The 26655-nt window shown below is 40.5% G+C and overlaps 1 protein-coding gene across 14 annotated transcripts in view; it reads left to right on the forward strand.

Annotated features, from left to right (window-relative positions):
• AFF3 (ALF transcription elongation factor 3) overlaps nucleotides 1-26655 on the forward strand; it is a 568741-nt gene that overhangs the window by 163875 nt on the left and 378211 nt on the right. For 10 of the 14 annotated variants that reach the window (XM_073791036.1, XM_073791035.1, XM_073791040.1 and 7 more), the window contains one exon: nucleotides 17856-17960. The exons of the other annotated variants lie outside the window; for them this stretch is intronic. In XM_073791036.1, the coding sequence (XP_073647137.1) occupies nucleotides 17856-17960 (105 nt within the window). The remainder of the gene's footprint in view (nucleotides 1-17855; nucleotides 17961-26655) is intronic. 14 annotated transcript variants of the gene reach the window in all.

The following is a 26655-nucleotide window of genomic DNA, read 5'->3' on the forward strand; positions in this document are numbered from 1 at the left end:
CCTAGTCTTCCCCTACCCCCCGTGGATCTGCCCATGGATCTATGTAGCAGGGACAAGCATTAATCAACCCTTTTGAACCCCAGTCACAGATCACCTTTGATCAGAAGCCTGGTTGGTCCTAGCGTGTGGAAATGTAGGAGTTAAGTAAAAGAGAGAAAGCAGGAGAGAGGGAGGGAAGGAGAGGGAGAGAGGGAGGGAAGGAGAGGGAGAGAAAGCCAGATGAAGGGATGGAAGGACGGGGAGAGCCTAGCTAACCTGCCACAGAATTTTCTTCTCCTGTCTCAAAGCAAGTTCCTGGCACATTCAGGTGACCGCCTGGTATCCATGGCTGGGGTCAGGGCCCAGTCTGGACCCTGAGACTGGGGACTGGCATGCAGGGGCCCTGTTGAAGACACAGCTGACAGTGCAGCTGACCTTGAACTTTGAACCCAAATGACTGAGTGTGTTTCCTGGGGACCAGCTCTTTGTTTACTCTGCTTCTCTGCCTTGTTAACAGATTGCAGTCCTTGGAGGAAGAAAGATTTTTATTTCATTCTTCAGACATGAATTATTCTTTTATCCTTTCCTGGCAGGGTTTGGGTAAACTGAGCTCATCCTGTCAACCTCAACTGTGCGTTGGACACTCTCAGCCCAGAGTCAGCATTTCCTTTAAGTTTGCATAGATGCTGGTGTGTAGGTCTGTGGCAGTCACTGTAGAATCCTGAAAATAGTTTATCTGCGTAAATATCCCAGAATGTTCTGCTTTTCTTGAATTTGAAACATATAAAGAAGTCAGTCAGACGCTCATTAAAAAAAATAAAAATTCTCTATGTATGATAGTACATTTCCCTCTGGTTCTCCTTCACTGAACATGTCAAAGTCTATTTTGAAGTGATTCTCATTCTCAGATATTTGTTGGCATTCCAGCCTCTTCAGTTGTTTAGAAATGCTATTTTAAAGCTATTTTGGTTGTAAAATGTTATACTGAAAACACATTTATTTTAAAAGTTTTGAATTGCTTTTTATTTTATCGCACTGTGTACTTGAATCTAAATCAAGTGAGGGCGGTGCCATGTGATATCAGAAAGGGCTTTGTTCGAAGAGGGCATTTTACTGTAAGAAGGCATGCTTTGATTAAAGTGGTTTTTCAGATGATTAATACAAGTTCTAGGGAACAAGAAACTAGATTCATTTAAGAAAAAATAACTGAGGTCAACATAAAGTTAAAGTTATATCAAAGGAGGTAGGCAGTCAGACTTAATGATACGATGAAGGAGTATATACTTTCTTCTTGAACTGAGTCTGTCCATGGACTTAATTAATTTCAATTATGTAACATAATTGGTTGTGAGTTTTCTCATACTTAGCAGGGTTTTTACTTCCATTTACCCATGCCATTTCTTAAACATAGCCCCAAATATCTTTTTTTTTTAAACATCTTTTTTGGAGTATAATTGCTTTACAGTGATGTGTTAGTTTCTGCTTTATTACAAAGTGAATCAGCTGTACATATACGTATATCTCCATATCTCTTCCCTCTTGTGTCTCCCTCCCTCCCATCCCTCTAGGTGGTCACAAAGCACCGAGCTAATGTCCCTGTGCTATGCGGCTGCTTCCCACTAGCTATCTATTTTACATTTGGTAGTGTATATATGTCCATGCCACTCTCTCACTTTGTCCCAGCTTACCCTTCCCCCTCCCCATGTCCTCGTCCATTCTCTAGTAGGTCTGCGTCATTATTCCCGTCTTGCCCCTAGGTTCTTCATGACCATTTTTTTTTTTTTTAGATTCCATGTATATGTGTTAGCATACGGTATTTGTTTTTCACTCATAAAAAGAAACGAAGTTGAGTTATTTGTAGTGAGGTGGATGGACCTAGAGTCTGTCATACAGAGTGAAGTAAGTCAGAAAGCCCAAAATATCTTAAACTGATCTAAAATATATTTTTTACTTTTTGAAAAAGGTGGCTTTAATCTATAGCATTTAATCCATGTCAGGAAGGTTTTTATATGATCTGTGCATAGCACACTGCTGTGCCATGTGTTTTGTGATCTGAGCTTTATAGTCAGAGGCTGTTGCATCTGAGAGAGTTGGTCTGAACTCACTCCCAACTAATTTGACAGATCCCTTAGTGTTGGGATGATAAAATTGTTGCTTCAGGTGAATTGAGGTTGGACCATCGCAAGCCACGGAGGGGTATTACTTTATTATCCAGCAAATCGCCACGTCCTGCCAGAGGACCCGTGTCTTGTTTTCTGGCTTCTTTCTATGTTTCCTATTGAAGAACGCTTAGAACTGGCCATATTTACCTGAACTGATATGATAAAAAGAGTGACCTCACTTAGTTTATGCAGATACACTAAGCTTTTTTTTTTTTTTTTTTTTTTTTTGCGGTACGCGGGCCCCTCACTGCTGTGGCCTCTCCCGTTGCGGAGCACAGGCTCCGGACGCGCAGGCGCAGCGGCCATGGCTCACGGGCCCAGCCACTCCACGGCATGTGGGATCCTCCTGGACCGGGGCACGAACCTGTGTCCCCTGCATCGGCAGGCGGACTCCCAACCACTGCACCACCTGGGAAGCCCCCATCAGTGGCTTTTAATACAGTTCCTCTGGCTACTGGCAAACCAAGTCCAGTTTGTTCTAGTTTTGTAAATATAACTAGGTGAGTACATTCTATGAAGATGACCTATAAATATCACTTGCAAATATCCATGTGGACAAAGCTTTAGGGAACTTGTGTTTAAGGAAGAATCCCCGGCTTCCTGTTGTGTGTATTAAAAAGATTGACATAATGCTGTTCTGCTGTCGTTTTGAGGTTTTTGTGAAGTTGCTTAGCCTCAAACTTTCATTTTCTTTCCCGTCTTAGTACATCTGTCCCACAATAGCCTGATGGACCCTGAAGCATGAAATAGCCTCTCATGTGCTCTGTGCTACCTCCATATACCTTCATGGTTCTCTGATCAGGACGTTTCATATTTTGAAGGTTTGGAACCTGGAGAGGCTCTGGGGCTAGATGGCTTCCAGCTCAATCCAGCTCAAAGGTTTCTAATTTGGAAACTTTGGAAAATCGTTTGCTCACTTCTAAGCCAGTGTCCGTCTGCACAAGTAGAGGCATAATGAGAAGTAGGGAGATGAGAGGTGCAGTTTTCGTCCCCTTTCCTTCAAGGAAGCAGGCGTCCGCTGCATTCAAGAGAGTCCAGTACCGCCTTGCACATCACTTTACACCCCGAGTGTGGGAGCCCCCAGGAGCTGGTCGGAGACTGGGTAGCGATTGACCTAGGTCGGCATATCCGCTAAGATGCTTTTTTCTAGAGGTTTTGGAGATTTACATTTGTGGGCAACATCCTGGTTGGTTTGACTTCAGAGCTTTTATTTTATATGAAAAAGTATTTAACCTGTTAATATAAGCAGAGGAAGGAAATCAGGCTTCGAGCAGGAGATCGATGGAAGCGTGGTTCAGTGTGTATGGTGTGTTTGAAGCAAGTTGTTGCATAATAAAAGCACAGGCCGTTTTTCATCCTCTGCAACCCTGTAGGGGCGTCAGGCTTGCCGATTCGTGCAGGTCCTGCATGTCTGAAGCGCTTTGTGCATCCTCTGGAGCCGTTAGACTCAAAGCCGGTCTATGGGATGAACATTGTACTTAATCAAAACTGTCCTTGAGACACGCTCAACCTTCCCTAAAGATGAGTTTATGCCTGTTCTAACATACCCAGACCTCCCCCTGTGTATGTGTAACAGGTGTGCATAAATGAGTAATGTGGGAAGTGTGTGGTTGGGGTGTAGGGACTTTGTTGTATGAAAAATATGGATCCTTAAAACAGTAGAACCCAACTCAGTGCAGGGAAATGAGAAGCATAAAGGACTTGCCCCTGAACGTGGACCAGTAGGTCCCTGTTCTCACTTCAGACGTGCTCTGGGCACGTGTGCTCATTGCAGAGACACGGCCGGTGGAATCAGTAGATGTTTCAGTGGCTGTCGTGCTCTTGCACCCATGCGTTTGCACTTTCCTCCCTGCCTCTTACTAGCTCTCTGTTTCTTTTCCGGGCGTAGATATTTGGATTCTGGTATTGAACTTACTGGTTTATGTTACAACTGGGACCCCACGGCAGGATGCCCCATGAGGACGAAGGGCTGTGAATTATTCACTTCTGTGTCCTCAACTCCTCACACAGCTGACTTGGGGCTCAATAAATATTACCAAAATGTGTGTATGATGACTTCATTTTCCTATGAGCAGCCTTTGCAGATGTTAATTAAAATGTCTGCAAAGACTGCACAGTTGCCTATAGCATAAAAGGGACATCAGCTTACCCACCAGCATTATCAGTTCCTGATCCATGGTTGTGAGATCTTGGATGATACCCTGTTAATGAACAGCTTCCCGGGAATGGAAGCTCAGCTGCTGGGTCTTAGAACAATATGGGCTGTTGAATTGAACAAACATTTACTGTGTCCTTTTGTGTGCTGAGCTGATGTCAGGGTCTGCCGCCATGTTCTGTGTGTGCACTTGACCTCTGACCTGCTCCGTCTACCAGGACAGTCTCAGCAAAGGCAGGCACCCTGGGGAAGCCCAAAAAGGAAGGTCGTAGGTAGTGGAAGGCTGAGATCTCAGCACGCTCTTTCTTCATTTTTGAGTCATCTTTTCATCTGCCCAGGACTAATTGCAGGGCATCCATTCCACAGACTTTGATTGGGTACCTACTATGTGCCAGACACTGTGCTGTCTGCTGAGAACACGTTTGACATTAATGTGTGGTCCTTGACCTCAAGGAGATCCGAAGCAATAGACGTCCATTCCAAGATCTGCTCTGTGGCAATGAAATTTATTCCTTGGAAGGGATTGCATTCATCAATAATAATAAGCACATTCTGTAGGAAAATCTCACTGCTGAGCTTGAAAAACTAAAGATTGATCATCCGTGCCAAGACTGAAGTAAATGTTAATGAGTCAGTGGGAGCAAAAGGAAAAAAATTGTTGTAATAATAATAATGATGATGATAATAATAATAAAAATAGTAATAAAAACCTTAGTCATTTGCATTTGATGCTGTAGTTCTAAAATAGAAATTCCCTTTTGGAGTATGCGGCATGGGAAAATTAAGTTGATAAAATGACATTTAGGTTTTAGGTATCATCTTAATAGTTTCTAAATCTGAAACGTAGCATGTGATAGAGGGTCCTCGTAATGTTGCTGTTTTTGCCAGATCAATGCTGAGTTTCTAGGAAAAGCAAAGATGAAGTGAAGTTGGAGTTTACGTGTAATGTGACAGATGGAAGAACGGTGATACTAATAAGGAACGGGATTTTCCCGCCCTCCCCTTCCTGATAACCAGAGTCCTCTCACGTGTTCTAGACTGAGATGAAAAGGGCAGGGATACAGCTCTTGTTGAGTGAGCACTGCTGCTCGCAGGGTGCTGTGCTGAGCGCTGTGGGAAGGACAGACAGAGGAATAGACAGAGACCACACCCACCTTAGACGTAAACCATAGATCGTCGCAGGATCGTGGGCGAGCCGTGACAGGGATGTGGGCTGGGATGGGAGTAGGAAGGTCAGTTTCTTTGGGGGCTCTAAGAAAGCAACTCACAGGAGGTGACCTGCAAGTAGAACCTCGAGGGCTGTGTGAGATGGTGTTAGCTGAAGAGGGAGGAAACGCATTGTTGACTGTGTGTGTGTATCTGTGTGTGTGGGCGCGCGCACGAGTGTGTTCTTTCCTAAAGCACTTAACCTCCTGAGGTAGGAACAGGCTCTCAGTCCCCGAAGAAATTCCCTCAATCCCCAATCTGATGTAGGGCACAGAAGTTTGTTCAGTAGTACTTATTGGAGGGACAGGGCCGGGAAGCTTGCGGGGATGGGGGAGGCATGTTACAACAAACTAGGAGCAGCGGCTTGAGTTGGAGAAAGGATGATGCTCCTTCTTTTGAGGACCCTCTCTGGCAGGCTGATTAACACATAAGCTCCCTCCCCATAGACCTCAACTCAGCCACCTGCTCTAATTCTCTCCTGCTCATTCCACAGTCAGAAAGCAGAGAGGTTTCTTAAAGTGGGACTTTCCTACCCTTTATATATGATTTTATTCTTGACCTTGGTTTAATTGTAATGGTAAGAGTTGCAACGTTAAAAATGTATTCTAGGGCTTCCCTGGTGGCGCAGTGGTGGAGAGTCCGCCTGCCGATGCAGGGGATGCGGGTTTGTGCCCTGGTCCGGGAGGATCCCACATGCCGCGGAGCGGCTGGGCCCGTGAGCCATGGCCGCTGAGCCTGCACGTCCGGAGCCTGTGCTCCACAACGGGAGAGGCCACAGCAGTGAGAGGCCCGCGTACCGGGGGAAAAAAAAAAGTATTGTATGTTGTGAATGCAGAGACACAACACACACATTTAACATATTTAGTACAGTACATGTATACTGGGGTAGATCAGAGCATTCTCTTTTTCCTTTTTTTTTCTTTTTTTTAGCTATGTAAATCTCAGACACCAAGGAGGCAGAAATTTTCTATTTGGAGAGTGTGTTCTTCCCAAAGCAAAATTGAATTTTTTTTGGAAAAGAGCTATGGGACAAGTCCTTTCAAAACACACCTGATTCAAATGATGTACGCAGACGGCATCGTAGGTGTATGCTTTACATCCTTGAACTGCTATTGTCACTTTGTGCTTTATCTCTTTTGAATGAATTCCTTGGACCTCACTCTCCACTCAGCTAGAATTCAGAAGATCCTCGTCATCTTTAATTGTTCCTTTTGCAAAAATACAAATCAGCTTCTAAGTCTATAGAACTTGTAATTATGGCTCTTGAGAATACTTGGGTAGAATGTGAAATAAAGTACTTTTTGATTCTTAAGCCCAAAGCATATTTCTTTCCTGCTATTCTATATGCTTTTCAGTATTGAAAGCTTATATCTAGAACTTGACAATCTGAACTCTGGTAAGCGTCACAAATACAGTTCAGACCAAAGTCCTTACTGATACTTTGTACACACAATCCAGGAACTCCTTAAGAAGACGTTTAACTTGGAGCAGTGCGGCATTTGGTCTGAAGAGAGGCAACTGTGAGAAGATATGGGTGGATCAAAGTTAAACAGAGCCCCATTCCGTCTTATCTTCCAATTTCCCCTGTGTTACCGCATCTAGTGTGGAGCAAAGTTACCGCCACGTTAACTCCCATGGGGTGAGGAACAGAGTTTGCTTAAAATACATTGTGTCTGGCATGGTGGTTTGAAACTCTCCCAAAGGTAGGGTTGCAGAGGCGGAGCTCTCTGTTCTTTTCCAACGTTTGTAAAATGGGAAGCCTTGATGAGGCGGATGCTCTGGATGGGCGTATTGGGAATGCATGGCACATCCATCAATATAGTAGCATCAGAGAAGCCTCGCAGGGACGCTCGGCAGAGCCCTCGCTGAGAGCTCCAAAAGGCTGAGCAAAAAAAAAAAAATATATATATATATACACACACACACACACACCACCACCACCACCACCACCACCACGACTCCATGAGAAGTGGCCAAAGGATGGGAACTATGAAATAGGCTTATTTCAGCCCCAGAGGTAGGAAGGAGTCCAGGCATAAAGGGAAAAAGCATGTTAAATTGAGAACTTACAATGGCTCTTAACTTCTTAGGAACTGTGTTACCTTTCTCTTAATCGGGGTATAATTTGCTCCCAGTGAAATGTTCAGTTATTAAGTGTACCTTTCAGTCAGTTAAGGTAAATGCAAAGGCTGAAGGCATCTTCCTCGTGCATCTGTCCAATCAGTTCCCTGGTCCCCAGAAGCAAGCCTTGATTCTTGATTTGATTTCTGTCACCATAGGTGGACTCTGACCCACTTTAGAATTTTGTAGAAATGGGACCATACAGTATGTACCTTTTATTTCTGGCTGCTTTTTACCCAGCATCATGTTTCTGAGAGTCATCCATATTGTTGCCTGTATCAGTAGTTTTTTTTTTTTTTTTTCCATTGCTAATGAAAAATCCACTGTATGAAGTATCACAGTAGATTGATTCCTGGATGGAAATCTGAACTCTTTCTAGGCTTGGGTTACTATGCATAAAGCAGCTATGGACACTGTAGTTCAGAGCTTTTTGTAGGCATATGGTTTGCTTTCTTTTGTATAAATACCTAGTAATAGACTTGTTGGGTTGTAGAAAAGATTGTGTTTAACTTTTTAAACTGCAAGAGATTTCCAAAGTGACTGTACCTTTTTATACTTGACCAGCGATATTGAAGAGTTTTGGTATTCCACATCCTTTTCAACATTTGGTGGTGGTAGACCTTTTCATTTAATCACTCTCGTGGGTGAGTTGGTATCTCATTGTTTTTAATTTGCATTTCCCAGATGGAGATGATAATGATGAACACTTTTTCACATGCTTATTGGTCATTCGCTTATCTTCATTTATGAAGTACCTCCTCAGGTCTTTTGCCTGTCTCCTAGTGTGTTGCTATTATTATTGTTTATTAGGGATCAACGTACTTTTATGTACTAGATACAAATCATTTTTTGGATATCTGCATTGCAGATGTTTTCTCCCATTCTGCGGCTTACCTGTTCATTCTCTCAATGGTACTTTTTGATGAACAGACATTTTAAATTGTGATGAAATCCAACTTTTTTCTTTTATGTTTTATTCTTTTCTGTACTCTCTCTAAAAATCTTTGCTTACTTCAACATCATGAATTATTAGTCTATACTTTGTTCTAATAGCTTTTGAAAAACTTATTTTGAAATCATTTTAGATTTACAGAGGAGTTGCAAAAGATAGTACACTGAGTGCCTGCATACCCTTCACCCAGCTGTCCCTGATGTTAACATCTTACATGAGCATGGTACAATGATCAAAACCAAGGAATGGGCATCAGTACAATATATTAAGTAAATTTAAGTAAAAGGTCCTTGTGGTGTTCCAGGATCCCATCCGGGACACCATGTTGCATTTAGTTGTCATGACGCCTTAACGTTCTCTAGTTTGTGACAATTCCTCAGTCTTTCCTTATATTTTATGACCTTGACATCTTGGAGACTACTCCAGAAGTTTTGTAAATACCCCTCAATTTGGGTTTATCTGAGTTTTTCTCATGATTAGGTTGAGGTTTTGGATGACTTGGGACAATGAACGCTACAGAGGTGATGTACCATTCTCATTGTTTCCAGTAGTTTTTGTTGCTGTGGTTTTAGCTCTTATGTTTAGGTCTATGATTGTCTCAAATTTTATTTTTGTGCATTTTCTTTTGAGAGAACCCTGCTGGGATTTTGGCTGGAATTGTTTTGAGTCTTTAGATCAACTTGAGAAGAATTGGCATCTTAACAATGTTAAGTTTTTCAATTCATGCATTCATGGTGTGTCTTTCCATTTATTTAGGTCATCCTTAGTTTCTCTCAGCGATGTTTTAGAGTTTTGGTATAAAGATCTGACATGTCTTTTGTTACATTTATTCCTAGGTATTTGGTATTTCTTGTACTTTTATAAGTAGTACTTTTAGTGATTTGTATTGCTAATATATTGACTTTATATCCTGTGACATTGCCGAGTGCATTTGTCAGGTCTAGTAGTTTTCTTGTAGATTTATTCAGACTTATGTACACAGTATGTCATCACTGAATACAGAAAGTTTTGCTTCTTCCTTTCCAATCTGTATGACTTTATTTCTCTTGCTTGTCTGACTGCACTGGCTAAGACTTCTGTAAAATGTTGAATAGAGGTGGAAAGAGTAGACATTTTTTCTTATTCCCAACCTGAGGGGGAAACATTTAATATTTCCCTGTTTAGTTTTGTTAGCTGTAGTTGTTTGTTTCTTTCTTTGTTTTGTTTTGTTTTTTTGGTGTCCATTAGAGGCTGAGGAAGTTCTCCTCTTTCTAGATTGCTGAAAGTTTTTCACATAAATGGGTGTTGTAACACAATGGGTTATGTTTTGGAGATAAATGGATGTGTCATGTGCTTTCTCAGCATCTACTGAAATGATCATATGAATTTTCCCCTTTAATTTGTTAATACAGTGAACTACATTAATTGATTTCTAACCTTTAATCCCTGGAGTAAACTCTACATGGTTATAGTATATTATCCTTCTTTGTATATTTCCAGATGGTTTGATAATATTTGGTTAAAGATGTTTTATATTGTTGTTCATGAGGGATTTTGATCTGTAATGTTCTTTCCTTATCTTTGGTTTTGATACCAAGATTATAATGACTTCATAAGATGAGTTGGGAAACACTCTCTTCCTTATTTTCTAAAAGATTGTGTGTGACAGGTATTATCTGTGATTAATTTTTGAAAGAATTTAACACCAGAAACATTTAGTCTTAGAGTTTCGTTCTGGGAAGTTGGTTAATTACAAATTCAATTTCTTTAACAGATACAACATTATTCAGATTTTCTATGTCCTTTTATGTCACTTCTGGTAAGTTGTATCTTTCAAGGAATTTTTCTATTTCATCTAGGTTGTCAAATTTATTGGCATAAAGTTATTAATGATACACCCTCCTTAGGCTCTTAATTTTTGTGTAATTTGTAGTTATGGTCACTGTTTTATTCTTAATATTGATAATTTCTGTTTTCTCTGTCTTTTCTTCATCTTGATCAGTATTGCTAGGTGGTTATCGATTTTATCAATCTTTTTAAAGAACTGATTTCTGGCTTTGTTGATTCTTTTTCTGTTTGTCACTTTTCCATTTCATTAATTTCCTCTTTTTTTTTTAAATTTTCTGTCTTTTGCTTCAGGTTTAATTTGGGAAACTGTATTACTTTTAACATTCTCCTTAATGGAATTACTAATTAGTAAGGAGAAAAAAGATTAACTACTATGAAACTTTTTTAGTAGGGAATACTTTTTTAATGAAAAATATTACAGTAAGTTGAACTTAATATATTATGAGCAAAGTTGACCTATTAGATGTCTACTAAAATACTCTGAACAAGCATGGCTGCCCTGGTCTTGATAGCAGCTGCCCACAGGATTGGATTAGTTCATAGACGGAACCACAACCCTTTCTAGAATTGGCAAAGTAATGCCTCCTGAAAGATATATACAAGAGGGCATACAACGGATTTTCTTCACACAATTAAATTCGTTTGAAACATGAAAATTATACATCTAGTTTTAATTGATGTGTTCAACCGTGGGCATTGATCTGAGAATTATGGTAATTACACTTAAGAGATAAACATTAATAGTTTTATGCTCATGAATCATCCATAAAAGGATTAGGTGCCCCCAGTGTTTTTCATCCATGTCCTTTATGGGGAAGTACATTAACAGTGGAGGGAAATGATTCTAGACGACCATGAGAATGAATGATTATTATCTATATTCATAAAAATCAGATGGTAACTTAAGGTATACCATAAAGCAATAACAATAATGATTAGGATTAATAACACTTCCTGCTTTTCAAAGCAGGGTAACCATGCTTTTTCATGCCGCAGATGAAAAGTACCTTTTTTTTTTTTTTTTTTTTTTTGCGGTACGCGGGCCTCTCACTGTTGTGGCCTCTCCCGTTGCGGAGCACAGGCTCCAGACGCGCAGGCTCAGCCGCCATGGCTCACGGACCCAGCCGCTCCGCGGCACGTGGGATCTTCCCGGACCGGGGCACGAATCCGTGTCCCCTGCATCGGCAGGTGGACTCTCAACCACTGCGCCACCAGGGAAGCCCAAAAGTACCTTTTTTATGGGGCCATAGGGGGGATATAGAAGTTTTGTGCAAAAGTGGTTTTGGATGACAGAGAAGGGACTAAGACCTCCAAGTTTAGACTTCATGTGGAACTTTGCTACTAAATGTTATTGCTGCTGTTCTGTTTCATAATAAGCTTTGAAAACAAGACTGAAATGTATATAAAGTTGGCCCTTGGAGGCTGCTTCTCTTAGGTTTTGGTTTCAAGTGATGCTTGTACTTATCCTTCAAAGAATTAAAGATGGGGGCTTCCCTGGTGGCGCAGTGGTTGAGAGTCCGCCTGCCAATGCAGGGGACGCGGTTCGTGCCCCGGTCCGGGAAGATCCCACATGCCGCGGAGCGGCTGGGCCCGTGAGCCGTGGCCGCTGAGCCTGCACGTGCGGAGCCTGTGCTCCGCAACGGGAGAGGCCACAGCAGTGAGAGGCCCACATACCGCAAAAAAAAAAAAAAAAGAATTAAAGATTGGAGCATTTAATATTACAAGCACTGATGCTCGCACAGATGCTTTTCTGATAGTGGCACCATCTTTGTGGAAGGCAGGAGTGGAACACAGTGTGTGGTGACATGGTCAGTAATCCTGATCCGCAGAGTGTCTAAAGAACTAGGAATTAGCTGATGGAGATGTTCGTTAGTAGATTTTTTTTTTTTTAAACATCTTTATTGTAGTATAATTGCTTTACAGTGATGTGTTATTTTCTGCTGTATAACAAAGTGAATCAGCTATACATATACATATATCCACATATCTCCTTCCTCTTGCATCTCCCTTCCCTGTCCCCCCCCCACCTCCAAGGTGATCACAAAGGACCGAGCTGATCTCCCTGTGCTATGCGGCTGCTTCCCACCAGCTATCTGTTTTACATTTGGTAGTGTATATATGTCCATGCAACTCTCTCACTTCGTCCCAGCTTACCCTTCCCGCTCCCCGTATCCTCAAGTCCATTCTCTATGTCTGCGTCTTTATTCCTAACCTGTACCTAGGTTCATAAGAACCTTTTTTTTTAGATTCCATATATATGTGTTAGCATACGGTATTTGTTTTTCTCTTTCTGACTTACTTCACTCTGTATGACAGACTCTAGGTCCATCCACCTCACTACAAATAACTCAATTTCGTTTCTTTCTATGGCGGAGTAATATTCCATTGTATATATGTGCCACATCTTCTTTATCCATTCATCTGATGATGGACACTTAGGTTGTTTCCATGTCCTGGCTATTGTAAATAGAGCTGCAGTGAACATTGTGGTACATGACTCTTTTTGAATTATGGTTTTCTCAGGGTATGTGCCCAGTAGTGGGATTGCTGGGTCATGTGGTAGATGTATTTTCAGTTTTTTAAGGAACCTCCATACTGTTCTCCATAGTGGCTGTATCAATTTACATTCCCACCAACAGTGCAAGAGGGTTCCCTTTTCTCCACACCCTCTCCAGTATTTATTGTTTGTAGATTTTTTGATGATAGCCATTCTGACTGGTGTGAGGTGATACCTCACTGTAGTTTTTATTTGCATTTCTCTAATGATTAGTGATGTTGAGCATACTTTCATGGGTTGTTGGCAAACTGTATATCTTCATTGGAGAAAGGTCTATTTAGGTCTTCTGCCTATTTTTGGATTGTGTTGTTTGTTTTTTTGATACTGAGCTGCATGAGCTGCTGGTATATTTTGGAGATTAATCCGTTGTCAGTTGCTTCATTTGCAAATATTTTCTTCCATTCTGAGGGTTGTCTTTTCATCTTGTTTATGGTTTCCTTTGCTGTGCAAAAGCTTTTAAGTTTCATTAAGTTTCACTTGTTTATTTTTGTTTTTATTTCCATTTCTCTAAGAGGAGGGTCAAAAAGGATCTTGCTGTGATTTATGTCACAGAGTGTTCTGCTTATGTTTTCCTCTAAGAGTTTTATAGTTTCTGGCCTTACATTTAGGTCTTTAATTCATTTTGAGCTTCTTTTTGTGTATGGTGTTAAGAAGTGTTCCAATTTCATTCTCTTACATGTACCTGTCCAGTTTTCCCAGCACCACTTATTGAAGAGGCTCTCTTTTCTCCATTGTATATTGTTGCCTCCTTTATCAAAGATAAAGTGACCATATGTGCATGGGTTTATCTCTGGGCTTTCTATCCTGTTCCATTGATCTATATTTCTGTTTTTGTGCCAGTACCATACTGTCTTGATTACTATAGCTTTGTAGTATAGTCTGAAGTCTGGGAGCCTGATTCCTCCAGCTCCATCATTCTTTCTCAAGATTGCTTTGGCTATTCTGGGTCTTTTGTGTTTCCATACAAAGTGTGAAATTTTTTGTTCTAGTTCTGTGAAAAATGCCATTGGTAGTTTGATATGGATTGCACTGACTCTGTAGATTGCTTTGGGTAGTATAGTCATTTTCACAATGTTGATTCTTCCAATCCAGGAACGTAATATATCTCTCCATCTGTTTGTATCATCTTTAATCTCTGTCATCAGTGTCTTATAGTTTTCTGCATACAGGTTTTTGTCTCCTTAGGTAGGTTTATTCCTGGGTAGTTTATTCTTTTTGTTGCAGTGGTAAATGGTAGAGCTTCCTTAATTTCTCTTTCAGATTATTCATCATTAGTGTATAGGAATGCAAGAGATTTCTGTGCATTAATTTTGTATCCTGCTACTTTTCCAGATTCATTGATTAGCTCTAGTAGTTTTCTGGTAGCATCTTTCGGATTCTCTACGTGTAGTATCATGTCATCTGCAAACAGTGACAGCTTTACTTCTTCCTTTCTGATTTGGATTCCTTTTATTTCTTTTTCTTCTCTGCTGTGGCAAAAACTTCCAGAACTATGTTGAGTAATAGTGGTGAGAGTGGGCAGCCTTGTCTTGTTCCTGATCTTAGTGGAAACAGTTTCAGTTTTTCACCATTGAGAACGATGTTGGCTGTGGGTTTGTCATATATGGCCTTTATTATGTTGAGGTAAGTTCCCTCTATGCCTACTTTCTGGAGAGTTTTTATTATAAATGGGTGTTGAATTTTGTCAGAAGCTTTTTCAGTATCTATTGAGATGATCATATGGTTTTTCTCCTTCAATTTGTTAATATGATGTATCACATTGATTGATTTGCGTATATTGAAGAATCCTTGCATTCCTGGGATAAACCCCACTTGATCATGGTGTATGATCCTTTTAATGTGCTGCTGGATTCTGCTTGCTAGTAATTCATTGGGGATTTTTGCATCTATGTCCACCAGAGATATTGGCCTGTAGTTTTTTTTGTGTGTGTGACATCTTAATCTGGTTTTGGTATCAGGGTGATGGCGGCCTTGTAGAATGAGTTTGGGAGTGTTCCTCCCTCAGCTATATTTCGGAAGAGTTTGAGAAGGATAGGCGTTAGCTCTTCTGTAAATGTTTGATAGAATTCACCTCTGAAGCTATCTGGTCCTGGGCTTTTGTTTGTTGGAAGATTTTTAATCACAGTTTCAATTTCAGTGCTTGTGATTGGTGTGTTCATATTTTCTATTTCTTCCTGGTTCAGTCTCGGAAGGTTGTGCTTTTCTAAGAATTTGTCCATTTCTTCCAGGTTGTCCATTTTATTGGCATATAGTTGCTTGTAGTAATCTCTCATGATCCTTTGTATTTCTGCATTGTTAGTTGTTACTTCTTCTTTTTCATTTCTAATTCTATTGATTTGAGTCTTCTCCCTTTTTTTCTTGGTGAGTCTGGCTAATGGTTTATCAATTTTGTTTGTCTTCTCAAAGAACCAGCTTTTAGTTTTATTGATCTTTGCTATTGTTTCCTTCATTTCTTATTCATTTATTTCTGATCTGATCTTTATGATTTCTTTCCTTCTGCTAACTTTGGGGGTTTTTTGTTCTTCTTTCTCTAATTGCTTTAGGTGTAAGTTTAGTTTGTTTATTTGAGATGTTTCTTGTTTGATGAGGTAGGATTGTATTGCTATAAACTTCCCTCTTAGAACTGGTTTTGCTGCATCCCATAGGTATTGGGTCATCAAGTTTTCATTGTCATTTGTTTCTAGGTATTTTTTGATTTCCTCTTTGATTTCTTCAGTGATCTCTTGGTTATTAAGTAGCATGTTGTTTAGCCTCCATATGTTTGTACTGTTTACAGATTTTTTACTGTAATTGATATCTAGTCTCATAGCGTTGTGGTTGGAAAATATAGTAGATACGATATCAATTTTCTTAAATTTCCCAAGGCTTGATTTGTGACCGAGGATATGATCTGTTCTGGAGAATGTTCCATGAGCACTTGAGAAGAATTCTCAAGTGTATTCTGTTGTTTTTGGATGGAATGTCCTATAAATATCAATTATGTCCACCTTGTTTAATGTATCATTTAAAGCTTGTGTTTCCTTATTTCATTTTCATTTTGGCTGATCTGTCCATTGGTGAAAGTGGGTTGTTAAAGTCCCCTATTATATTTGTGTTACTGTCAGTTCCCCCTTTTATGGCTGTTAGCATTTGCCTTATGTATTGAGGTGCTCCTATGTTGGGTGTAAAAATATTTACAATTGTTATATCTTCTTCTTGGATCTATCCCTTGATCATTATGTAGTGTCCTTTTTGTATCTTGTAATAGTCTTCATTTTAAAGTCTATATTGTCTGATGTGAGAATTGATACTCCAGCTTTCTTTGGATTTCCATTTGCATGGAATAACTTTTTCCATCCCCTCACTTTCAGTCTGTATGTGTCCCTAGGTCTGAAGTAGGTCTCTTGTAGACAGCATATATACGGGTCTTATTTTTGTATCCACTCAGCCAGTCTGTGTCTTTTTGTTGGAGCATTTAATCCATTTACATTTAAGGTAGTTATCGATATGTATGCTCCTATTACTATTTTCTTAATTGTTTTGGGTTTGTTATTGTAGGTCTTTTCCTTCTCTTGTGTTTACTGCCTAGAGAAGTTCCTTTAGCATTTGTTGTAAAGCTGGTTTGGTGGTGCTGAACTCTCTCAGCTTTTGCTTGTCTGTAAAGGTTTTAATTTCTCTGTCGAATCTGAATGAGATCCTTGCTGTGTAGAGTAATCTTGATTGTAGGTTTTTCCCTTTCATCACTTTAAAAATGTCCTGCCACTCCCTTCTGGCTTGCAGAGCTTCTGCTGAAAGATCAGCTGTTAGCCTTATGGGGATTCCCTTGTATGTTATTTGTTGCTTTTCCTTTGCTGGTTTTAATATTTTTTCTTTGTATTTAATTTTTTATAGTTTGATTAATATGTGTCTTGGTGTGTTTCTCCTTGGATTTATCCTGTATGGGACTCTCTGTGCTTCCTGGACTTGATTGACTATTTCTTTTCCCATATTAGGGAAGTTTTCAACTATAATCTCTTCAAATATTTTCTCAGTCCCTTTTTGTTTTCTCTTCTTCTCCTGTAATTCGAATGTTGGTGTGTTTAATGTTGTCCCAGAGCTGTCTGAGACTGTCCTCAATTCTTTTCAGTCTTTTTTCTTTATTCTGTTCTGTGATAGTTATTTCCATTATTTTATCTTCCAGGTCACTTATCCATTCTTCTGCCTCAGTTATTCTGCTATTGATTGATTCCTTCTAGAGAATTTTTAATTTCATTTATTGTGCTTTTCATCATTGTTTATTTGCTGTTTATTTCTTCTAGGTCCTTGTTAAACGTTTCTTGTATTTTTTCTATTCTATTTCCAAGGTTTTGGATCATCTTTACTATCACTACTCTCAATTCTTTTTCAGGTAGACTGCCTATTTCCTCTTTATTTGTTTGGTCTGGTGGGTTTTTAGCTTGCTTCTTCATCTGCTGTGTATGTCTCTGTCTTCTCATTTTGCTTAACTTACTGTTTTTGGGGTCTTGTTTTCGCAGGCTGCAGGTTTGTAGTTCCCATTGTTTTTGGTGTCTACCCCAGTGGGTAAGGTTGGTTCAGTGGGTTTTTTAGGCTTCCTGGTGGAGGGGACTAGTTGCCTGTATTCTGGTGGATGAGGATGGATCTTGTCCTTCTGGCGGGTGGGACCGCCTCTGGTGGTGTGCTTTGGGGTGTCTGTGACCTTATTTAAGGCAGCCTCTCTGCTACTGGGTGGGGTTTGTGTTCCTGTATTGCTAGTTGTTTGGCATAGGGTGTCCAGCACTGTAGCTTGCTGGTGGTTAAAGAGAGCTGGGTCTTAGCGTTGGGATAGCCATCTCTGGGAGAGTTTTTGCCATTTGATATTATGTGGGACTGGGAGATCTCTGGTGGTCCAACGTCCTGAACTTGGTTCTCCCACCTCAGAGGCTCAGGTTTGACACCCGGCTGGAGCACCAAGACCCTGTCAGCTACATGGCTCAGAAGAAAATGGAGGAAAAGAAAGAAAGAAAGAAGGAAAGAAAGAGAAAAGTAAGTTTAAAATAAAAAAATAAAATCTATCATTAAAAAATTTTAAGTTAAAAAGTAATAAAAAAAAGAAAGAAGAGAGCAACCAAACCAAAAAACAAATCAACCAATGATAACAAGTGCTAACAACTATGCTAAAAAAAAAAAAAAAAACAAGCAAAAAACAAAAAACGTACAGACAGAACCCTAGGACAAATGGTAAAAGGAGAGCTATACAGACAAAATCACCCAAAGAAGCATACACATACACACTCACACACTCACACACACACACACACACACACACACACAAATATATATATATAAAAAGAAAGGAAGGCAGCAACGAAATCAATAAACAAAGCTTCCAGTGATAATATGCTCTAAATACTAAACTACGATAAACATAAAACCAGGAACAAATTAGATGCAGAAAGTAAATCCCAAGTCTACAGTTGCTTCCAATGTCTGCCACGTCAAGTTTGGGATGATTCGTTGTCTATTCAGGTATTCCACAGATGCAGGGCACATCAGGTTGATTGTGGGAATTTAGTCCGCTGCTCCTGAGGCTGCTGGGAGAGATTTCCCTTTCTCTTCTCTGTTCGCATAGCTCCTCGGGTTCAGCTTTGGATTTGGCCCCGCCTCTGCGTGTAGGTCGCTGGAGGGCGTCTGTTCTTCGCTCAGACAGGACGGGGTTAAAGGAGCAGCTGATTAGGGGGCTCTGGCTCACTCAGGCCGGGGGGAGGGAGGGGTACGGAATGCGGGGCGAGCCTGCGGTAGCAGAGGCCAGCGTGACGTTGCACCAGCCTGAGGCGTGCCGTGCGTTCTCCCGGAGGAGTTGACCCTGGATCACAGGGCCCTGGCAGTGGCGGGCTGCACAGGCTCCCATGAAGGGAGGTGTGGATAGTGACCTGTGCTCGCACACAGGCTTCTTGGTGGCTGCAGCAGCAGCCTTAGCGTCTCATGCCCGTGTCTGGGTTCCGCACTGATAGCCGTAGCTCGTACCCGTCTCTGGAGCTTGTTTAGGAGGTGCTGTGAATCCCCTCTCCTCGAGCACCCCAGAACAATGGTCTCTTGCCTCTTATTTCCAGACTTTTTCCTGGACTTCTTCCCCGCTAGCTGTAGTGCACTAGGCGCTTTCCTGCTGTGTTCACGCAGACAACCCCAGTCCTCTCCCTGGGGATTTGACCTCCGAAGCCCGAGCCTCAGGTCCCAGCCTCAGCCCGTCCCAGCGGGTGAGCAGACAAGCCTCTCGGGCTGGTGAGTGCTGGTCGGCACCGATCCTCTGTGCGGGAATCTCTCCGCTTTGCCCTCCGCACCCCTGTTGCTGCATTCTCCGCCGCTCCGAAGCTTCCCCCCCCTCCACCCCCCGTCTCCGCCCGCGAAGTGGCTTCCTAGTGTGTGGAAACCTTTCCTCCTTCACGGCTCTCTCCCACTGGTGCAGGTCCCATCCCTATCCTTTTGTCTCTGTTTTTCCTTTTCTCTTTTGCCCTACCCAGGTACGTGGGGAGTTTCTTGCCTTTTGGGAGTTCTGAGGTCTTTTGCCAGCGTTCAGTAGGTGTTCTGTAGGAGCTGTTCCACGTGTAGATGTATTTCTGGTGTATCTGTGGGGAGGAAGGTGATCTCCACGTCTTAGGACTAAATCTTAGGATTTAGACAAATTAAACTAAATCCTGAGTAGCAAAGACATCTGGCAATAAGAAAAACAAGGAGGAATGCAAAAGACAGAACTTAAGTTGCAGGGAAAATGAACAGGGAAAACAGGAAAGGCCAGCTGTGAAATTGCTCTATTTATGTAGAGGGAAGTGACTGGATAGAGATGTTAATAGTTCTGCTTCGGGGATGAGACACAAATCCATGGAGCCATGTGTATTCCAAACTACCCAGTTTTTAGCCTATGATATATCTGAAATATACAAAACACTAAGTTAGCAGGATTCTCTTATCAGTGTGGTTCTAGATCTTATTTATAGGCAAGTAGGAGGAGCAGTTTGGTTGGAAGAGAAAATCAAGGGATTTATCACGATGCTATGTTTTTATATAAGTGACATTATTTTTCCTTAAATGTAAATTATAGAAAAATAAATATAACAAACCTTAAAAAAAACTTTGAAATGTTGACTATCAGGTTGCTTTTGCTGCTTTTTTCTAGTTTTATCACCACAGGCTATATTAGCATCTTAAGATGAACTTAAGATACTTTTTAACTTGAAAAAAATATTGAAATACTGAAAAGTACATAAAATAATACAGTAAACACCTGGATACGTACTATCCAGAAATAACTAATTCATTTTGGTTATTCTTTGGTATGAAAGAAATAAAATATAATAGTTTATGGGGCTACGTAATTTGAGGCCCAGGTAAAAATGAAAATGTAGGACCCCATGTCAAAAAAATTATTAAGAATTTTACTAAATACCTTAACGGTCATATTTCCCATATGTGTTTTAAATTGCATAAATGATGCTGAACTGTCCATGACATTGTCTGACTTGCCTTTTTCGTTTGACATGATTTCAGCATCTATCCCTGTTGGTCCATGTGGTTCTATATATTTTTTCATTTTAACTACTGTTAGAAGTTAATATATAGCATTTTAATTAACCTGTTCCATTATTAAGTGAATGTTTTCATCTTTCCACATCTGTATAATTTTAAGACACTCACTTTGAAATAATTTCATCCTTAAAAGTTGCAAGAAGAGTCAAGGAATTCCCTTACACCTTTCACTCAGATTCCCCCAACATTAACCACATTTCTTTATTTTTCTCTTTTTCTCTCCTCTCCTCCCTTTCCCTTCCCTTTGCTTCTCCTCGCTTTGCTTCCTGTATGTGTGTATAATATAAAATCCATTGGCATATGTACATATAATTTGTTTTGAACCATTTGATGATAAGTTGCAGACATGATGCTTATATATTCCTAAATACCTTGGTGTATATTTCCCCCCAAAGAAAGAACATTCTCTTATTACAGCCACAGTACAGTGATCAAAATTAGGGATTTAAAATTAAGACAATGCTATCATCTCTAGACCTTATTTTAATTTCTCAAATTGTCCTAATGATGTCTCTCTTTCTTTTTCTGGTCCAGGATCCACTTTAAGATCATTTAGTTGACATGTCTTTTTAGGCTCCCTTAATAGGCATCAGTTCCTCAGTTCCTTTTGTCTTTCATGACCTTGACATTTTTGAGGACCAGAGGCCAGTATTTTATAGACTGTTCGTCAATTTCGGTTTCTTTAATGTTTTCTAACGATTAGATTCGAGTTTTGCGTTTTTGGTAGGAATGCCATCGTAAGGGTGCCAGTCTTCTTCAAAACATCACGTCCAGAGGTCCATGATATCAATTTCTCCTGTTACTGGTGGTGTGAACATCATCACTTGGTTAAGGTGGTATCTGTCAGGTTTCTCCGCTGAAATTATTAATGAGTAGTGTCAGTAGGTATCTTTGAGACCATGTCAACACCTTATTTATCATGAAGCTTTCACTCAATAGCTTTAGCACCCATTGATAATTCTTGCCTGAATCAGTTATTATAGTGGTGCTTGCCAGATGGTGGTTTTCTAATTGCATAATTACCACTACATTTATTAGGTGGCATTCCTCTGTAAGGAAGAGCTTCCTTTCTACTTTATTTAACCAATATGAATTCATGGATTTTTATTTTAGTCAATGGTTTATAACTGATTATTTCATATTATTTCAGTGCTCAAATTATCCTAGATTTGGGCAGTGGGATTCCCTTCAAGCTGACTTTTTTACATCTGACATATCCTCATTATTCCTCATTATTTCTTTTTCTGGTACAGCACAATGTTCACAGATCATTTTGTAATTCTCCAACCCCAGACCTGGAATCAGCCATTTCTCCAGGCAGCCCTGGTTTTGTTTATTGCAGAAATGGTTTTTAGAAACCAAGATCTGGGCACTGTGTGTACTCGTTGCTACTAGGCCCTTCCCTTCGACAAAGCTACTAGGTGATCTGTCTATCTATCTATCTGTATAATAATGCTATATTAAAACAGGTATGTAAAATACATACACACATCTGTAACTACTTCACTATCTATCTAACATCTATCATCCATCCATCCATCTCATTTATCTACCTTTCTGTCTAACAAAAATTAGGGTTCACACTGATACCTCTAATTCCAGTCCAATTCCACAGGGATAATTCTAGTCTCCTCTCTTCCTGTATTCATAGCTCCCTTTTCTGACAGGGAGAAACCTTGTTCTTATTATCCACAATATAGTTACCTTTTTGTTCAGTATTAGAATGCGCACACACACACACACACACACACACACACACAAAGATTCACATGGATAACACATACACCTGTGAGAAAAAAAGACTACCAAGAGTTTAGTATTTGTTTAATATAATTATTTAAGTAACACCTTGAGTCTTCTTAGTGGCTTAAAATGCCCATAATGATTTATTTTGCTCATGGATGTGTGATTTTGACAGAGCAAAAATCAATCCCTAGTACAGAAACCATAAGCTAGGAATTTGTTTCCCTGTGTTATCATTTGGGGATGTATGACCCTGTGAGTACCTGCCCTTCAGTAAATGTATGGCTTCCTGATTGAATACGTAGCCCCAGGTCTCTTCGTACCCTAGTGATTTCTGATTTCCAAGGGACCATTTGGTGAGAAATACAACTACATTTATTCAGGTTAAAAATATGACCTTTTGAAAGTCTGTGTGATTGGAAGCTACCCTAATGGAGAAAAATCTTCATCATCAGTGGTGCAGAGAAGTAATTTACTGGGTCTTAATGGGAACATACAGCAGAGTTATAAGTATGAAGACATGTTGTAATCAGTCACGTGGTGTTTGCACGCACGCATGCCTCACGTGTGACTTTTAGCTAATAATTTTTGCCCATGCAAATTACCAAGCGACGTTTATGGACTGTGTTTGTCATCAAGCATAGAACTGTAGTTAAATACAGTACGGAGCTATTGATCGTTAGTTTCCTGGGCAGACATTCTCCCACGGGTCACGGTAGGTTTTTGCCATAAGCCTCTCATCCTGCTAGGTTCTTACGTTACTAAGTAGAGCAGCCTTCCTTTTGCAGGCTAATCGCCTGGAGAAACCAGGGTTCCCTATCCCTTAGCAACGTGAATGCAGCCTTGCCCTCTTTGGTGCTGAAGAGCCATACGTTATCCCACGGATCTCTGAGTTACTTCCACGTGCCACAGGATGCTGTGTCTGAGCCTCCTATCCCTGATGCAGGTGAACCGTTCCTCTCTTTCCTTGGGGCGCTTCCCTTGCCGGTCATTACTTTGTGCTTGTAAATTCTGGCAACTCAACAAGACAGTCCTGGTGAATCAGCAGAGAAGTTAACCTTTACCACCCAGAGCTTTAAACGTGTTAAATTGCTTTCAAGTACCCAGTGCTTCTTGGAGTTTCACATCCCAGCCCTAACAGTGTGGGGTTCTTTACCGCCTAGCCCAGGTTTTGCCTTCGTGGTGCACATTTCCCAGGTACACAGACCCCCTCTTCCAGCCCCTCGGCTGCCATAACTCAGTTCACCCCATTCGGGTACCACTCAGCATCCTTTCAGGTGGATGATGGCAGGTATGATAACTGCTGCCAGGTATAGCAGCTTATTTTTTTTTAGGGAACATTTTGCATTGATACATAATACATCACTTACGATCTGTTTTTATATGTAGTTTAAGTGTTGATCTGTAAATTTCAGTATGAATCTTGGGGCACAGGAAACCCCTAACAACTACTCAACCTTCCTGCTTGGAATTTTGCCATGTCACTACTAGCTTCCAGACCCAAATCCTTTGTCCTGCCTGTCTGAGTGAACATAAAAAGAGCAAGTCTCGAAATGGGCATAAACGTTTGATGAAAACAGTTTCATCTCTTGAGGTAGTCTGTAATTTCCAATTTCTACTGAGTTTTTGAGAGTATTCTTTCTCTTATAAAAAAATTTTTTTGTACTAAATCTTGGTACGTTCTCAGGCTTATAAAAAGTAACACATAGAAATGATAGATCAATGGTTGAAGGAGATTGGCATGTGATGGCCACACACAAAGTCACCTAGACCCTTGATGCCACACCTCCTGCAATCCACTGTCAAAGACAAAGCATCAGACTGCTGGTGGAATAAATGGACTAATATGCTCCACTCCAGGAAGCCCAGAGCCCAGCAGCTCTGACTCAGACGCTGCACTGGGTTATTTTACTGTGCACACAAATCAAAAGCTTTTAAAATATCCCTTTCTTAACGTTTATGGAAAAGCATCCTTTTTAAGATTTTTCAGTGAAACTTCACCAATCATCAGAGTAGCCTTGGATGAGGAGGAAGGAATTGTAGAGTCCCTAATTGTTATTTGGAGACATATGTGATGGGAGCTCTAATTAAGTGGTTTGCTCTGCCAAACAGCAAAGTCATTCAGAGCTCCTGAAATGACCATATTTAACTTAGTCTGCCAAACCGCAATGCTGCTCATAGGTCTCTTATTCAGAGATGGATATAAGGTGACTTACCAAAATTCATACAATTATTAGTGAGTAAAAGTAGCCTCCAAGTTGACTCTGAGATTCCTAGCAACCAAAGTGAAAAGGGAAACTTGAGGGGCTTCAAGGATCATTTGACCTTAAATATGAACTCAGTCACTTAGGAGAAGCAGAGACTTTTCTCACATTGTGGTCCAAGAGACATTATTCGTATATATTCTCGTAGACACTGATACAGACGACAAGAGACATTATTCCCATATATTCTCACAGACAGTGATACAGACGACAGGATTGTTTATAACATCCTTGCAATAACTATAAATTTTCATCTAGATGTTTTTGTTGCACCCCTTTGTGCATATAGTGATCCAAATGCTAAAATGTGGTACAGTGGTGGTAGGGGATGAGTTATTGCTGTTTTATCTCTTCCCTATCTAGATCTTCCTTTAATGCTTTACTACAATATCCAAAGGCTACTGTATAATACAGTATTTTAAATTATTAATCAAGTATAGTTTTAAAAAATATGCTTGGGAATGAAAGCAAATGAACAATAAAATTGTTAACTAACAATACTTAGTGAATAAATAATGAGAGGATAGTTTTTTATCATTGCCTGAACAGAAGTATGTTTATTTCCAAATCAAGCATTGAGTGCTTTTCTCCTGAATAATCATTTTAATGCAATTAATATTTAGCGGGTAGTCTCTGTGGCAGAGCATAGCATTGGGCTTGTGTTCCTTCTAATCCAAATCAGCACATTTTATATTCTGAAGTTCATCTCAGATTGAACATATTGCTGCTGTCCATGAAAAGATCATTTTTGAACATCTTTTGATCAGTGACATAAGTGAAGGGTTGAGAGTTAAATTCAGTGGCACATAGATGACTTCTTATTGGTTTTAGACTGGTAAGCAGGAGGCCAACACAGATTCAAAATTATTATGGGAAATGGGAGAAAATGGGCAAGTACAGGCCACATGAATAGAAACAAGAGTCAGGTAGGCAGACAGATAAGCTGTAAGCATCACGTGGTCATAAGTCCAGTCCTCATTCGTTTGACTTAAGATGGAGAGGGAGGAACCAAGTCCCTCTCTGTGTAGGAGGAGGAGAATGAACGGTTGAGCTGTAGTAGTGTAAGGATGGATATAGTAAACCCAAGGTTGAAGGTGGTTGGTAAATATTTGTTTCCCTATTAAGAGCAGCATTCCTTAACAATTCAGAATCTCTTATTAGAAGGCTGAATCCAGTGCTGGCTACTTAGGATGAGAAAGAATGACTAGTAAAAGCTCCACAGGCGAGCAGATGAAGTAATTGCCGGACTGGGTGCCTGATTCACAGTGAAGCATTCAGGGAGTGTGGGTTACTTAACCCGAAGAGAAGAACAGGCTTTTCTAAACTAGTGTCTAAGCAGTGATACTTTGGTAATACTAGAAATACGTCACTATAATCTTGCACATAGAATGACTGAGTTTTGCATGAACTTGTTAATTATATAAAATAGTAAAATTGTACACAGTGCAACAGAACTGGGCCAGTGTTAGGCAGATTACACAGATTTTACCTAATTTTAACATCTTTTTTATCAACGACGTGATAAACACGAGTGACTTCAAGTATATGAGTAGGATATCCTTGAAGGATATGCTTCCCTTAAGGAAAAAGGAGCCCTGAATTACAAAAGGAGAAATAGAATTAAACGCTTGCAACTAAGGGGTTAGGGGAGGTTGATGTTCAAGAATATGTGCATCAAATATGTGCCTGGCATGTAGTATATGACTTGAGGGCCCTGCACAGTATTGGCCCATAACAGCCCCTTAACCATGAGTAAGTATCGCAAAGAGTTGGCTTATGCAGTTTTGGGGAATGGCTAGGCAAGTACAAATTTCATAGGACAGGCCGTCAGGAAGAGCAGGCTGGGAACTCTTGGGCAGGTGCTAATGCTGTACCCCCCCCCCCCCACCCACCCAGTGGAACTGGTGGCATTTGTTCTTCTTCAGGGAAACCTCACTTCTGCTCTTAAGGCCTTTCAACTGATTAGATCAGGCCCACCTAGGTTATCCAGGCTAATGTTCTTTGCATAGAGTCGCCTGATAGTGGATGTTAACAGCATCTACAGAATACCTTCACGCCTAGATGACTGTTTGATTGAGAAACTAGGGCCTGCAGCCTAGCCAGGCTGACACATACAGCTGACCATCCCAAACAGGCAGGAGTAGGATTGT

Source organism: Tursiops truncatus, chromosome 14, assembly GCF_011762595.2.
Source record: "Tursiops truncatus isolate mTurTru1 chromosome 14, mTurTru1.mat.Y, whole genome shotgun sequence".
Lineage (NCBI taxonomy): Eukaryota > Metazoa > Chordata > Mammalia > Artiodactyla > Delphinidae > Tursiops > Tursiops truncatus.